The sequence below is a fragment of the Nematolebias whitei genome, chromosome 12 (assembly GCF_014905685.2).
Source record: "Nematolebias whitei isolate Nwh7 chromosome 12, NemWhi1, whole genome shotgun sequence".
Lineage (NCBI taxonomy): Eukaryota > Metazoa > Chordata > Actinopteri > Cyprinodontiformes > Rivulidae > Nematolebias > Nematolebias whitei.
This window is the reverse complement of record NC_056509.1, coordinates 46,900,084-46,914,594: the sequence shown is the minus strand read 5'-3', so window position 1 is coordinate 46,914,594 and position 14,511 is coordinate 46,900,084. Positions and strand designations below refer to the sequence as shown.

The window sequence follows — 14,511 nt, the reverse complement described above, 5'->3', positions numbered from 1 at the left end:
ATACTATAGTATATAGTATACTATAGTATACTATATACTATAGTATACTATAGTATACTATATACTAAATTCTGACAGACGTTGACAAGAAAAAGCTAAGCTAAACTAGAGGAAGTGCGTTTCCTGTGAAAAAACAGCGTGAACGCTGATTTCAGAAGAACTTGCTGAAAAACAGCTGAAATGGAAGAACAAGCATAAATTAGCAGAAGAAAGTAGAAACAACATATATTTGTTGAATTTGGTTTAAATCAGGGGTGCCCAAAGTGGAGTGGCTGATTTGTGTATTTTTAAAATGATTTTAGTAATCTATATTCTTGTGTTTTATTTTTTCCTACCTTCAGCTTCCTGCCGCTGAATAACATTTTCATTGACAGAGCGGGGAGCTCCGGCTGCTTGTCCTTTTGAGGGACGTTGGTTGGACGCTACGTATTATTGCATTTGGCTCGAAACCCTCTGATAGATTTTAAATCAGGCCCTCTCAGGAAAAAGTTTGGGTTTAAATGGACAGAAATGAGCGTAACAATCAGGAAATTAGCTAAAGAAAGCTGAAATTAGCACAAAAAATGGCTGAAAAGGCAGAAAGAAGCGTAAACTACCAGAAGAAAGTGAAAAGAGGTGAAATGAGCTAAAAAAAAAATGTGGAAGTAGCTGAAATTAGCATAAAACGGCTAAATAGTAGCTGACATAGGAGAAAAAACTGAAACGTGCATGAAAGCAGCATAACCAGTTGAAATTAGCAGAAAGAAAATGAAAGGAGCAAAAAACAGCTGAAATTAGCTGAAAATAGCTGGAAAAAATGTTTATATTTGTACAAGCTGATGTGAACGCAGCCGTAAAAGGTTGTAAACAGATCTAAAGATTGGAAGGATGGAAAATGAGCTCAATTCAATTTCTATGAGAAAAAAAAAATGGTTGAAAAGGCTAAATATTTAAAAAAAAAGCTAAAGTTGCACCAATACCAGGTGTTGGGTCCACCTCCGTTTAATAGAAATATTTAGTTTTAGTTTAAATCGCTGTTTTCATGAGACAGTGCCACTTTGTAAATTGCACCCGTTGTGATGTGGCAGACTCTGACAGGCTGGAGAACCAGCTGGAGGAGGCGGTCACGCTCCGACAGGACTACGAGAGGTCCGCCTCCAAGCTGAAGACCCTGGAGAAGCAGGTGAAGACCCTGAGGCAGGAAAAGGAAGACGTCCACAAGGTAAACCATCTCGGTCGTTGTAGCGATGACCAGAAGCAGCTTCGTTTGGAGCTGCTCACCTGATTCCGTCTGCAACTCTGAAATCTAAACCGTCACGTCCTTTTAATTGTTTCTTCTCTGAGCAGCAACTGGCCGGCTCGCTGGAGCATCTCAGGAGTCAGACGAAGGAGCTGAAGGAGGCGCACTCTCTGAGGAAGGTGGCCATTCAGGAGTCCTCCGACCTGTCGGAGCGGATGTCCGAACTGCGCTCCTCCAAACAGCGTCTGTCCCGTCAGCTCCTGGACAAAGAGGAGGAGATGGATGTGCTCCGCCAGAAGATGGACACCTTGAAACAGGAGATACGCAAAACGGAGAAGAACCGTAAAGAGGTGAGCAAGACGAGGAGGAGGAGGAGACATTCTTAGTACACCTGTGAAATTAAAGCGCCGTTCTAAGGTCAGAGAATTGTGCTTCAACATCTGCGACATGCAGCTAGTGAAAGTTGAGTTTAGACAAGAGTTTATCAGCTGCAGTTTCAGTGTCGACCACTAGAGGGAGACACATGTTGGTGTCACACCTTTCCATGATCACTGGGGCTTTTTAATCAAGTATCCACCTTTAGTCCTAGGCCCCATGGTTCCTTGAATGAATTATGGGCGCGACTTACGGCGTGGACCAGAACCTGTTTGTTTATGTGGAACAGTACGAGCTAATTTAGTTTCTCTGAGCAATGTGGGTTTAATTTAAACGTGTAGGAACACCACCTGTCAGAGCTCCAACAGGACGATATGATCATACAGCGGCCTGCTGAGGACGAGCTGAAGAAGTGGCTGCAGGTTACAGCTACTAGCATATTTAGCTACTTATTCTAGCATATTTAGCTACTTCATGGACTCGGTTCTAATGACGGTGAAGTGATGAACGAGCTGAACAGCTCTGAGTGTATCAGTGTCTCCACAGTAATAAGGTCGGTGGTGTTTTGTTAAAAGAGGTGGGACACAATCTTCTTGACCTTAAATCAGACACAGAGCTAAAGTCTTTAAGTCCTCCATCACTGATCTTGGGTTCATTACAAAGAAAATCATAACTGAAGATGAACAAATATATAAAGCTGTGACCTCCGTACACCTGAAGTCAGACCTGATGTTCTCGTCACTGTTTTCAATCCTTCTGAGGATCCGGCGTCTCTTCTCCGGTGGTTTATTGTCGTCCAGACTCAAAGTAGGACGCAGGTTTTCCTCCGTCGGCCGTTTGTCAACAGTGACATGAGCTCACAGACAGAGTTTTGGGTTTTCTCTTCAACTTCACATTGTTCAGACATGTTCTTCTTAATTCCTCATCTGCAGGCGGGAGATGAAACTATAACTCTTTACACAGGAACTCTCTTTTTGTTTTACTCTGTTGTTGGAGCCACTGATTTAGTTTGGTCTGGTTGTTCCGCAGCCCTGAACACAACGGGTACCTGAACGCAGCACGGCTATTTTAGTAAACTTTATGGTTGTTAAATAAATGTGAACAAAACAAAATCAGAGTTTTATCTTCTAAACTGAATGTAAATTACTTTCAAATAAACCGTGGTCCGTGCTCCACTACCATGGCTACTTCCTGTCTGACAGGAAGTTGTACCCTGAATCATTTCTACAGTAGAGCTCTTGGAATAAGATGGATAGGAATTATTTTTCTATTTCTGTTGCATCACAGCTTTTTGTTTGACGTAGATATCGGTCTGTCGTTTTGAAGAGAACGTTAGGATGAAACTGATTATTTCCATGTAAAACAGTTAAAACGTTAAAGGACACGCTTCAACACTCGTTCAAGTCTGTAGGTAATTAAACACGTTGAAGATGTTTAACCAGCACTGCGTTGGAAAGATAAAGCTAACTTAAACACCATTTCTTCCAGTCTGACGTTTTTATCTCTACAAATTAAAGCTCGTGTCTCGCCGAGCTTCGAGAGTTGGGCGACAAATTACGAGGGAGTTTCCAAAATGTTTGAGGGTTCTCGATGTCCTCGTCTCAGTTGCAGGACCTCAGGGTCTTGTTGCTTAGCTTTCTGAGCAAAACAAGGTTTCTCCCACGATTTAGTGACCTGCTACCTGTTTAATGTATTTATAGCTTGACCCCAGAGCGAGTCGAGCCAGCTCGAGCTGAGCACTTGACCCCACTTGCCCACAGTTAAGTCGAAGAGGCCGTATAAATGTTGGCAGCCGACTGAGCAGCAGCAGCTTCTGTCATTTTATTAATCTAGCAGCAAATCTGCACGACTAATTGCCAACCTGCATTATTTTAATTTTTCCATCACCTTTAATCGGTTCGTAAACGCGCACAGAAGCTCACTGCAGGTGTATTAAAGCAGATGCTGCTCGTGTTTTTTTTGACAAACTAACTTCTTTTTTCAGAAGCTGAATGTCTGGTTTGAGTAAAACTATTTTTATTTATTTTATTTCTTTTGTTTTGGGATATTCTCAGAAAACTGAGCTACAACCCTGATTGTACAGATCTAAAATGGCCATGCTGAGGATTAATAGAATATCTAACAAGGTTGAGTCAGATCCTCTTGTTGAAACTTTTCATCTTTTATCCAAAGGACTTCTTCAGTCTGAGGAGCTGCAACAAACTCAGTCTTATAAATAACATCTTCTCATAGTGGATCAGCCAGTGGAAGACCATCAGCTTAATGACTGATTGTTAATGCCCTGATGGCCGCTTGTTATTCACAGAGGGCTGAGTGATACTAGCAATCACAGCATTGTAAGAGGGGGACAGTTGAACCAGGAGGCTCCGCCCCTATTTAATGATGAATGATTTATTTTCACAAAGATGGCCTCCTTTACTCCTCTCTCAAACCATCGTTCCTCTCTGTCCAGGATGTGAACATCTTCATCCCTGAAAGAGTGACCTCTGACCTGGAGATGAGTGTAGACCGCAGAGTCCTGGCCTGATGATGTTGATGAGATATTCTATTTATCTCATCAACATCATCAGGCCGTTTAAAAAAATGACAAATTTCTTAACTTTAGTAAAATCATAAACACGAGGGAGTCTGCCAAGGTGGGGACAAGATCAGGTACGATGTAGGCAACAAAGTAATGTGCACGGCCAAGAATACAGTTTGTCGTGCACACGTTATAAAATAGGCGACACCTTTCAGTGAAGCATTTGTGTGTTGGAGTGGACAAAAATCAACTAATTAATAATTCTGGTTAACAAGATATTTTCTGTGTGACGTTGCAGAGAAACGACGTTAAGACTTGTTTGGGTTTATTTTTAGAAAAGCACTTGTGTTGTTGTGCTTTTCACAATAAGAGCCTCTTGTTTGTGTGTCAGCTGGAGGCTCAGCTGGATGAATCGAAGGCGGAGGCGTCGAAGGAGAGGAAGCTGCGAGAAAACAGCGAGGTTTATTCCAAACAGCTGGAAACGGAGCTGCAGAGCCTGAAGGTCAGAGGCAACATCCCACGTCACATCGTTTTAGTCTAAACCTCCAATTGGACCCTAAAAAGTCCTGGTTCTGGTCTCAGTCTCAGCAGGGTCGAGGAGTAGCAGCAGCAGCAGGAGCAGGAGGCGGCGGTGCGGAGTCTCAGCAGGAGCTGTCCCGTCTGAAGGCGGAGCTGGATAAGAAGGTGCTCTTCTACGAGGAGGAGCTGCTGAGGAAGGACTCGGCCCACTCCACCGAGATCAAAACCCTTCGCAAAGACCTGCAGGAGTCCGAGGGGGCGAGGCTCGCCACCAACAAGGAGCTGCTGCAGCTGCAAGACAAGCTGGACAAAGCTGTGAAGGACAGGTGAGGCCCTGAACCAGGTTCAAGGAGAAGGGCAGAGCAGTTCTAAACCAGACTCGTGTCTCTGCAGGCAAACTGAGATGGATGAGGCCGTGGCTGCGCTGAGGGTGAAACATGAACGAGAGATAAACCTGCTGACGGAAGAGAACCGTAAACTGACGGCTGAGATGGACGAGGTGAGCTGAACCGCTGAAGCTACGATGTAGCACGCTGCAGCCGGTTGGTGGACCACTCGTCTTCAGATTTGTAGAACCACTGTTGAGTTTGTGTCTTCTGCAGTTGTGTTCCTTGGTGGACAAGTTGACGGCTCAGAACCGGCAGCTGAAGGACAACCTCGAGGATATGTCGGCCAAGAAGGAGAGCGTGGCCCACTGGGAGGCTCAGATCGCAGAGATCATCCAGTGGTGAGTCTCCTGTCTGGCAGATATTCAGACACTCGTCCACCAGGTGGAGCTGTGGGCTCAACCTGGTCTGGTTTGCTCGTTTCAGGGTCAGCGACGAGAAGGACGCTCGAGGGTACCTGCAGGCTTTGGCCACCAAGATGACAGAGGAGCTGGAAACGCTGCGCACTTCCAGCCTGGGCACCAGACCTCTGGTAAACACAGAACCAGTGGCCCTAAAATAAGTATTTAGGGATTTTATTGTGAAAGGTGTGGAGAGAACTTGTTTACCTGCTAGGTCTTTGGGTACTTTTGTCTGTTGTTGCACCTTTTCAGGTGCGACAGCAACAAAACTTGCATTTCCTAAGAAAAGAAGCTGATAAATTCTCCGCAGCTCTGACGTCTGATCTGTACCTGAGTGTGTGTTTTTGAACCTGCTGTCACAGCCTGAGTCAGGAGTGGCCACGCCTCCTAAGAAACCCTGGCCTCTTATTGGTGGAGACAGGAGGGTGAGTTGGGAGCCACTCTTTAAGAAGCTTGCATGGCTAGCAGCGTGCATGTGGACCGTTTGTAGCATAAGAACCACAGAGTACAGGTTCTGGATCTTCTTGTTGGACTCCTTTTGCGTCTCAGACGGGAACACGGAGAGAATCAGAAGATCTTGGAATTGTTTCTGGGTGTAACAAAGACCAGAGGATCTTCAGAGATCCTGAACATGGTCTTCGAGGTCCTTCTGTGGGACTGCTTTACATGAAACCAGCAGCCATGAGGAGCACTTTAAGGATCCCTGAAGTGTTCCTCAAGTTTAGCTGTGTTTCTAAAGTTATTGTTTGTTATTAGAGTTCATCAGGCTGGCTCAGCCATCTTTGATGGGATCCTTTAAGGCGTCCTGCTGGTCTCTACTGGACTGGGTTATAACCACAGCCAAATACTACGAAGCAGGTTCAACTTTTGAATCCTGTTGGTGATGGTGGATTTATTTACACTGCTCCATCAGGATCCTCTCCAGACTTGAACAAAAGTTGCTCTTCGCATGCGGCCAGTTTCGGTAAACGATTTCTCGCCGCTAGTTATCCAAGTCTCCCACCGAGCCCTGAATGCCGCATTAATGCACGATTCACACCGATGTCGAGTGGCTGCAAATACTTGGTTGTGCCCCAGGCATCACGTGATCACGGGACGTGTATTGAGCAGCTGTGCAAGCGCCCAGTTGTGACGAGGCTAAATGTTTTGGTGGCATGAAGCTCCGTAGCCCATTAAAAATCCATAAATTAGCCGCATCATTGTATAAGTTGCTATATGCTTCGACGCTGAAAGTCCTGAGTTGAACCTGAAGTGTCGCCGATGAGACTCGTCCTGCTTCGTGGTAACTGTTCCAGCATCAGCTAAAGGTGGTGCAGCAGCAGCAGCTTCGGCTAGTTTTATTACGTCAAATCATTTCCTTCTCATTTTCTCACTGGCTGCTCAGATTGGCCGACTAGACGAACGCAGATGTCTTTAATGTTGCCATGGAAACCAGTTTAGGACTTGTCCTCGTTCTGCCTTTCCTCCACAGGACCCGCTGTGGAAGGTCCGTCGCAGTCAGAAGTTGGACATGTCGGCCCGCCTGGAGCTCCAGTCGGCTCTGGACGCGGAGCTGAAAGCCAAACAGCTGGTCCAGGAGGAGCTGCGCAAAGTCAAGGCTGCCAACATCAACCTGGAGAGGTCAGAGGTCACACAGAACCCTCCCCCCCCCCGGCTCCCCTGTGGGTGTGTCCTTACCTGCACGTGTCTGTCTTCTGTCTGCAGCAAGATGAAGGAGTCCGAGGAGAAGAAACGGGAGGTGATGGAGCAGCTGGACAGCCTGAAGAAGGAGATGGAGGAGAGCCGCTCCCGCTCCGACAAAGGTGAGGCGTCCTGAAGACTCTAATGAAACCACAAACCAGTTCTGTGTTTAACTTGTTGGGCGTCTGCAGGTCTGAAGCTTCCGGACTTCCAGGACCCCCTGTTTGCTTACTTCAACACGTCTCCTCTGGCGCCAGACCTCACCTTCAGAGTGAGTCCACCCCCACACCCCCCACCCCCCACTCCCCCAAACACACCGACTGATCAGTTAGGATCACAAACAGAACCGGGCATGTCTCAAATTATTATTGTTTCTCTTTTTAATATCGAGGCGTCACTTTGCTCCGCCTCCTCTCTGCTCGCCCTTTGGGAAGAAGTAAGTTTGTCCGCCAGGTTTCCCAAAACCTTCAGTGTCAGTGTCCCCCCCACCCCCACCCCACCTGCCTTCACAACCATCACTGTACCTCCACCCACAATCTATCAGTCCTCTGTCAGGTCTAACCTCGATCATAGATTTTAGATGGAGAAGCTCAACAAATGACCACGCCCACATCACATAGCCCCGCCCATATGATTCAAATCCACTCACTCATGAAGGCCCCTCCCCCCGCAGCCGTCTTTCTCTCCGTGTTAGTCTTTTTACAACAGTAGTTGAGTAATCTGTAGATGGTGTAGAGAATGGAGTCCTGATTGGTTAATTGGAGTCAGGTGTTCTCAACACTTTTAACTCGTTTTTGTTTTTTCAGCCCGGAGACTTCGAAACCACGTCTGTGAAATCAGGGACCACGCCCTCCTCACCCTCCTTCACCTTCGAGAACGAGGTCAGTCGGCGTGCGCGTTTGAAAACGTCTGTTTACCAACAAGTTTGCTTATCGGGGTTCATCTTGTTTTGTTTGTGTCAACAGGACAACAAAACACAATCAGTCCCTCCCAGCCCCTCCCCCACCTTACAGAGCTCAGCACTGACCGTGCCAAAGGTAAACCACCTCCTCCACAGGTGTTTCACTAAACTGGGAGGGGCTTGTGCAAGCTGTGAGCTGCTGTGTAATCGTTCTTCCTGCTGCAGAACCTATGACTCATAAAGTTGTTTTGTTTCCAGCCTAAAGCTCACCAGCTGAGCATCAAGACCTTCTCCAGTCCTCTGTTCTGCTCCCACTGCTCCTCTCTGATGGTGGGCCTCTGCCGGCAGGGTTACGGCTGTGAAGGTACACATCGCCACACTCCCACAGACTCACAAACAGCCTGCAGGTACTTCCACACCTGCTGATGCCGGCGCTTACAGACGCTTCCTGTTTCGTGCGCTGCGGCAGCTTGGTGGTTTAAGTAACCGGATTTATTCTCCACCTTCTACAAGAACGTTCCACAGAACAGAGCTGATGAAGAACTGATCAGACCTGATCCGGGCCTTGATTCAGGTCCAGTCAGCCCCACAACAAAGATTTAGTGAAATGAATGTTTTCTTCTGTGTTTAAATCCGTGAGTCACACTCTGACAGCATTTATACTTAAAGAAAGATTTATAATTGTAATTTCTAATTTAATCCCAGTGTGTCTGTACATTTAGGTTTTGTGCAAACTGAGAACGCTGCATCTTGTTTTCACATTTCATTTTGTCGTGTTGCTGCTTTTTGTGTAACGAGCTGAAAGCATCGGTGGAGTCTACGGTTCTTTTCTGCACGGGGCGGCTTTTTGGACCGTAAAGCACAGATGTTACGATTTTATGTTTAAACAAAACTTAACATTTTATTCAAACACAAGTTTTACATTTTGAAGGAGATTTTCTCCGAGAAGTGGAACACTTTGATGAAAAACACACACAGTTTCTGTTTTGAGGGGAAATATCTGCCTAGAAGTTGATTCAAATTCAATTTATTAATTGATTTAAAATCACACAAGTTTGATCAAAGTGCTAATAAACAATAAATCAGACAAACTGGTGAAAGCACCTCGCTTTAGTAAAATTCAAACGAATAGGGAAAAATATTATTACAAAATCTACAAAAAGCAAAAAGATATATATATTTTTTGTCAATCTCTGCCAGATTTAAACACAAATTAAAAGTTGAGTTTTCAGCAACTTTCTGAAAGGTCCAGTGTTGGAGACGTTTCAGGGAGTGAGAGCTGCCAGTTAAAGATCTCGTCTCTGTTTTGGGTCGGCGCCTAGAAGGATTTGATTCCTGGACTTGAGTTAAAGGAATCGGTTTCTTACGGAGTCTGGTTTTGACTGGACCACCCTTAATAATTTGGGGGCTGCGTATGAGATGCCACCTGGCCTAGAATCAGGAGATCATAATTTTATCCAACATTTTTTTGATTATTTTACCAAAAGAAATGAAAGCCTGATCAGTCCCTTTTCCATTTCATGCAACCTGAGACTCCTGTGTGTCCTCCTCAGTGTGCTCCTTCATCTGTCACATCTCCTGTAAAGACCACGCCCCCATGGTCTGTCCAATCCCGGCCGAGCAGGCCAAGAGGCTGCAGGGCATCGACGTCCATCGGGGCTTCGGCACGCCGTACAAGGGCTACGTTAGGGTAAGAGCGTCGACGCCACGTGGTGCTGGCTCGGACACATCGGTGAAACGTTTTCTTAAACCGTTTTTATTTGTGCCAGATCCCGAAGCCCAGCGGCGTGAAAAAGGGCTGGCAGCGAGCGTTCGCAGTGGTCTCCGACTGTAAACTGTTTCTCTACGACATTCCAGAGGCCAAGTCGACTCAGCCGGGCGTGATGGCCAGCCTGGTGCTTGACCTCAGGTAAACCAGGTCCCGGGGGTCAGAGGGTTCACACAGTTTTTGTCGTTCCTGAGAAGATTCATCCCACAGAGATGAATTCTTTTGATCTGAACACAATCTGCTCCACTTCAGGGATGAAAATTTGTCCGTCAGCTCCGTGTTGGAGTCCGATGTAATTCACGCCACCAGGAAGGACATTCCCTGCATCTTTAGGGTAAGAAACCCCGTTCCTGTGAACCCTTGCCGATTGACCTTTGACCCGAGCCACTTCTGATCTTTTCTCTGCGTCGTCGTTGATGTGAGCAGGTCACGACTTCGCAGCTGGTCTCGCAGTTCTCCTCGATGTCTCTGCTCATCCTGGCGGAGAACGAAACGGAGAAGAAGAAGTGGGTCCGGGTCCTGGAGAGTCTGCAGACTTTCTTGACCAAGAATCAGCTGAAGAGCCAGCAGGTCCATGTCCTGCACGAGGCCTACGATGCCTCGCTGCCCTACATCAAGACCACGCTGTGCGCCGTCGTGGTCGGTGAGTCTCGACTGCTCCGAGGAGGTTTCAGGAAGGAGGATTATGGGTCTTCACACGCATAAGACCAATAACAAAACTAAACATTGCATCATAGCAAAACCACATCTGACTTTTTAAAATAAGAATATAAAATTACATTTAATAGTTGACAGTGTTTAGTTTTTAAGGTGATTATGGAAAAGCTAATAGAAATATTGCCTTGAAAAAGTTTAAAAATCCAATTGTTTTAAGTACCGTACTTTACGCCGTATAAGTCGCATCGGTCCAAAAATGTCTTAAGTGGAAAAAAACATAAGTCGCTTCACCATACAAGTCGCATCATTACGCGTCACCGCTGATCACCTGGAAACATGGGCCGGTGTTGTGCCAAAAATCAATTGGCTACCAAATGGCGCCCGTGGGAGCGTGCACGGGAAGACTTTAACAAGAATTTAACAAGATTAACACTTAAAAACAATTATTTGTTTGCTCGAAATTACAGTAAAGGTGTGTCTCAGTTTAACTTTTCCTTAATAAATGCACTTTAATGGTCAAATCAGCTGCATTTCTCCGGGCGGCGCGGTGAAATGACGCTGATTTGACGTTCGCTCCAGCAGTTCTGGAGCGAGACGAAGGTGTCTTGGTATGGCAAGCCAAGTGTCTCATTAATAGCCACTTTTACCTATTAATGAGACACTTGGCTTGCCATATTACTTGCGCGCCCTCTAGTGGCTGAAAATGTTAGTATTCAATATTTATCATGTCAGAATGAATGAAATCATCAGATCTCAGCCAAAAATTGGGTTCTAAACATAAATAAGTCGCTTCGTCATATAAGTCGCAGGACATGCAAATTTACGCAAAAGGTGCGACTTATACGGCGAAGCGTACGGTAGTTTCATTGTTAAATTGTTTGTTTTTCAGATCGAGAGCGGATCGCTCTGGGAACAGAAGACGGGCTGTTTGTGGTTGAGGTCACCAGAGACAGTGAGTCGTAAACAAATGAAATGTTGCTGTTTGAAACGATGTTTACACAACTGGACATGAACAACAATCATGTAAATAAAATGCTAACGGTAGTTGGTGTCTCACCGGGCTACTAGTTAACGAACTGCGTATGTGGAGAGTCTCCAGGACGCTGGACCACGTGTCGGTTTCTGACCCCCCCTGTCTTCTTGCAGTTATCGTCCGAGCTGCCGACAGTAAGAAGGTTTGTCAGATCGAACTCATTCCCAAAGAGAAGATCATCGCTCTGCTCTGCGGTCGAAACCGCCAGGTCCACCTTCACCCCTGGGGAGTTCTGGAGGGCGCAGACTCCTCCTCTGACAGCATCAAGCTGGGGGAGACCAAAAACTGTCAGGTCATGACCACAGGCGTGCTCCGGCCTGGTGGCCCCGCCTGCCTGCTGGCTGCCGTCAAACGTCAGGTCAGAGCCCCGGAGGTTCGTCTGCAGCAGTTCTGCGGTTGTGGTCGCGGTCCTAAATCTACGGTTCTGTCCCCCCCACCTGCAGGTTCAGTGCTACGAGATCATTCGATCGAAGCCGTACCATAAGAAGCTGTGGGAGGTGCAGGCTCCGGACATCGTGCAGTGGCTGGGGATGCTCCGGGACCGGCTCTGTATGGGTTACTCCTCCGGCTTCGCCCTGCTGGCCATGCAGGGCGAGTCGTCCCCCATCAGCCTGGTGAACCCGGCCGACCCGTCCCTGGCCTTCCTGGCCCAGCAGCCCATGGACGCCCTGCATGCCCTGGAGGTCGGCGCCAGCGAGGTTCTGCTCTGCTTTAGCAAACTTGGCATCTACGTGGACGGACAGGGCCGCAGGTCCCGGACTCAGGAGCTTATGTGGCCCGCCACGCTGCTCGCATGCAGTACGTCCCTCCTTCTAGTTGTTGTTGTAGAACAGGTGCAGCTGGGAGAGTAAATGATCACATCTGGAACAATAAGTGAAGTGGAGTTGGGTTTTATATTCTAGTGCACGCGCGTCCGTTATTAACAATAACCATCATGGTGCGAACACGTCAGACCTTTCAGGTTCGATCAGTTCTGCTGGTTTCTCACCTGTTGTCTCCCATCAGGTTCTAACTCCTCTCACCTGACGGTCTACAGTGAATACGGCGTTGATGTTTTTGATATTCACACCACAGAGTGGGTCCAGACCATCCCCCTCCGCAAGGTACAACATTCATGATCCAAACTGTCGCCTAATAAAAAAATGTACAAGTTTCCACTCAGAGCTCCGTGTCCCCGTCTTCAGATCCGACCGCTGAATGTTGAAGGGACGTTGAACCTGCTGGGTTCAGAACCTCCTCGTCTGATTTTCTTCAGCAACGCCTCGTCAGGTAAATCACTGAACACGCCCGACGCCTCGGACCTGCCCAACCACACGAGCTAACGCGTTTCACCTCCTCAGAGGGCGACCTCACCATCCCAGAGACGATGGACAACAGCAGGAAGTCGATGGTTCGAACCCGCAGCAAAAGGAAGTTCCTCTTCAGCGTTCCTGAAGACGTGCGGCTTCAGCTGATGAGGTAACCGCTCGGCTTCGGTCCACAGGAAGTCTGTTCCCCGAACACAATCACAGCCGTGTGGCGCCGCTTACCGAACATGTCCAGGGCTTGATTTGTAAACCGGTTGATGCCGGAACAAAAATACTGTGGGGGTCCTGGGGAACACGTCTGCTGACAAGACAAGAACCTGACCAGCTGTTTAGAACAGAAACAGCCTTTTGGTCCCACGGATGGGAAATTGGAGTGTAACGGATAAAAAGAGTTCCTAAAATATTAAGACGTGATAAATGGGATTTGTGTGTGCGCATGTACATGGATATGTCAGTGTCTGGAATGAATCAATAAAAAATAAGTAAAATAAAAAAACAATACATAAAGAAACAAGATAAACAATAATAATGCTCAATGTGTGTTGGAACATTGATAAACAGTGCAGTATTACAGGCAGAGAGTTGTAGCAGAGGTCAGCATGTGTTTAATCCTTGTTGGGTTTGTTGGGACCAGTGATGGTCCAACAGCTGCTGGGAGGAAGGAGCTGCAGGAACGCTCCTTTGTGCATTTAGGATGCAGCTCTCCAGTTCAGCAGCAGCTTCATGGGGTGGGAGACGTTGTGTTACAGGTAGCTGGAGTCCTTCTGTCTCCCAGCACCTGCACTGGGTCGAGGGGGCGTCCCAGCACCTGCACTGGGTCGAGGGGGCGTCCCAGCACCGAGCTGGTCTTCTTGATCTTCTCTCGCTGCTTCTTCTCAGCTCATGATGATCTGCTGCTCCAACACACGACACCAGAGAAGATGGCTGATGCCACTACCGAGTCAAAGGAGTTTAATGACATAAAACATATTTTGTTAATAAAGAATAGAGTCCTAACATTTATTAAACTTCTGTATTTACAAAATAAATCAAAATTGAGCTTTGACAAACTAAAAAAACAAAAATAAAATGGTTAAAGTGAAAGAGGTGCAGGTATTAACTCTCTTTGAGTTTATACTTTGTCTCATGCGCGCTGTGGGTGACGAGCGTGATAAACGCAGCAGAGGAGGTGTCGGAGTTATTTATTTATCGTCTCGCAGCAGAGGGGAGCGGCACGGTTCAAGCCCCGCCCCCAAAGCAACAAATTATTTGTTCATAACTTTTTATTTTTAGGCCGGAGTGTTGCCAGAACACACCCTGTCAAAATAAGAGTTCCCGGATCTTGTTCCGGCAGGATCCGGATCCAATTAAGTCCTGGTCAGGTCTAAACATGCGTCAGGTTTCTGGAAAGAGTCCGAGTTCATCAGTGACGAGCGTTGAAACACAGAGCGGGTCTGAGTCGGCAAAACAGAGTTCCAACGAGTCGTCGTGCTGAACCAGGCCGAAGAGAAGCGCTTTGAATTTTACTCATGTTTGTTCACCTGTTGTTGTTGTTTACCTGCTGTGTGTGTTTACCTCTACTTTGTATTCATCTCTGTTTGTTGTCCTGTTGTTGTTTACCTGTTGTGTTTCTTTACCTCTACTGTGTATTTATCTGTATGTTGACCTATTGTTTGTTCTTTACCAGTTTTGTTGTTGTTTGTTGTTTACCTGTTGTTTGTGTTTACTTCTGTTGTGTATTTATCTCTGATGTTTGTTGTCCTGT

At 46.8% G+C, this 14,511-nt stretch overlaps 1 protein-coding gene across 3 annotated transcripts in view; it reads left to right on the top strand.

The window, feature by feature from the left end:
• Positions 1–14,511, top strand: part of cdc42bpb (CDC42 binding protein kinase beta (DMPK-like)) — a 47,506-nt gene that overhangs the window by 29,511 nt on the left and 3,484 nt on the right. For 2 of the 3 annotated variants that reach the window (XM_037685978.1, XM_037685980.1), the window contains exons 11-34: positions 1,068–1,201; positions 1,327–1,569; positions 4,507–4,617; positions 4,698–4,960; positions 5,028–5,133; positions 5,237–5,361; positions 5,447–5,552; positions 6,893–7,041; positions 7,126–7,223; positions 7,293–7,372; positions 7,493–7,537; positions 7,908–7,982; positions 8,067–8,138; positions 8,261–8,366; positions 9,556–9,692; positions 9,772–9,911; positions 10,023–10,104; positions 10,197–10,413; positions 11,317–11,379; positions 11,574–11,818; positions 11,904–12,258; positions 12,466–12,563; positions 12,645–12,729; positions 12,801–12,918. In XM_037685978.1, the coding sequence (XP_037541906.1) occupies positions 1,068–1,201; positions 1,327–1,569; positions 4,507–4,617; positions 4,698–4,960; positions 5,028–5,133; positions 5,237–5,361; positions 5,447–5,552; positions 6,893–7,041; positions 7,126–7,223; positions 7,293–7,372; positions 7,493–7,537; positions 7,908–7,982; positions 8,067–8,138; positions 8,261–8,366; positions 9,556–9,692; positions 9,772–9,911; positions 10,023–10,104; positions 10,197–10,413; positions 11,317–11,379; positions 11,574–11,818; positions 11,904–12,258; positions 12,466–12,563; positions 12,645–12,729; positions 12,801–12,918 (3,253 nt within the window). The remainder of the gene's footprint in view (positions 1–1,067; positions 1,202–1,326; positions 1,570–4,506; positions 4,618–4,697; positions 4,961–5,027; positions 5,134–5,236; positions 5,362–5,446; positions 5,553–6,892; positions 7,042–7,125; positions 7,224–7,292; positions 7,373–7,492; positions 7,538–7,907; positions 7,983–8,066; positions 8,139–8,260; positions 8,367–9,555; positions 9,693–9,771; positions 9,912–10,022; positions 10,105–10,196; positions 10,414–11,316; positions 11,380–11,573; positions 11,819–11,903; positions 12,259–12,465; positions 12,564–12,644; positions 12,730–12,800; positions 12,919–14,511) is intronic. The other variant, XM_037685979.1, reaches the window with a different exon arrangement.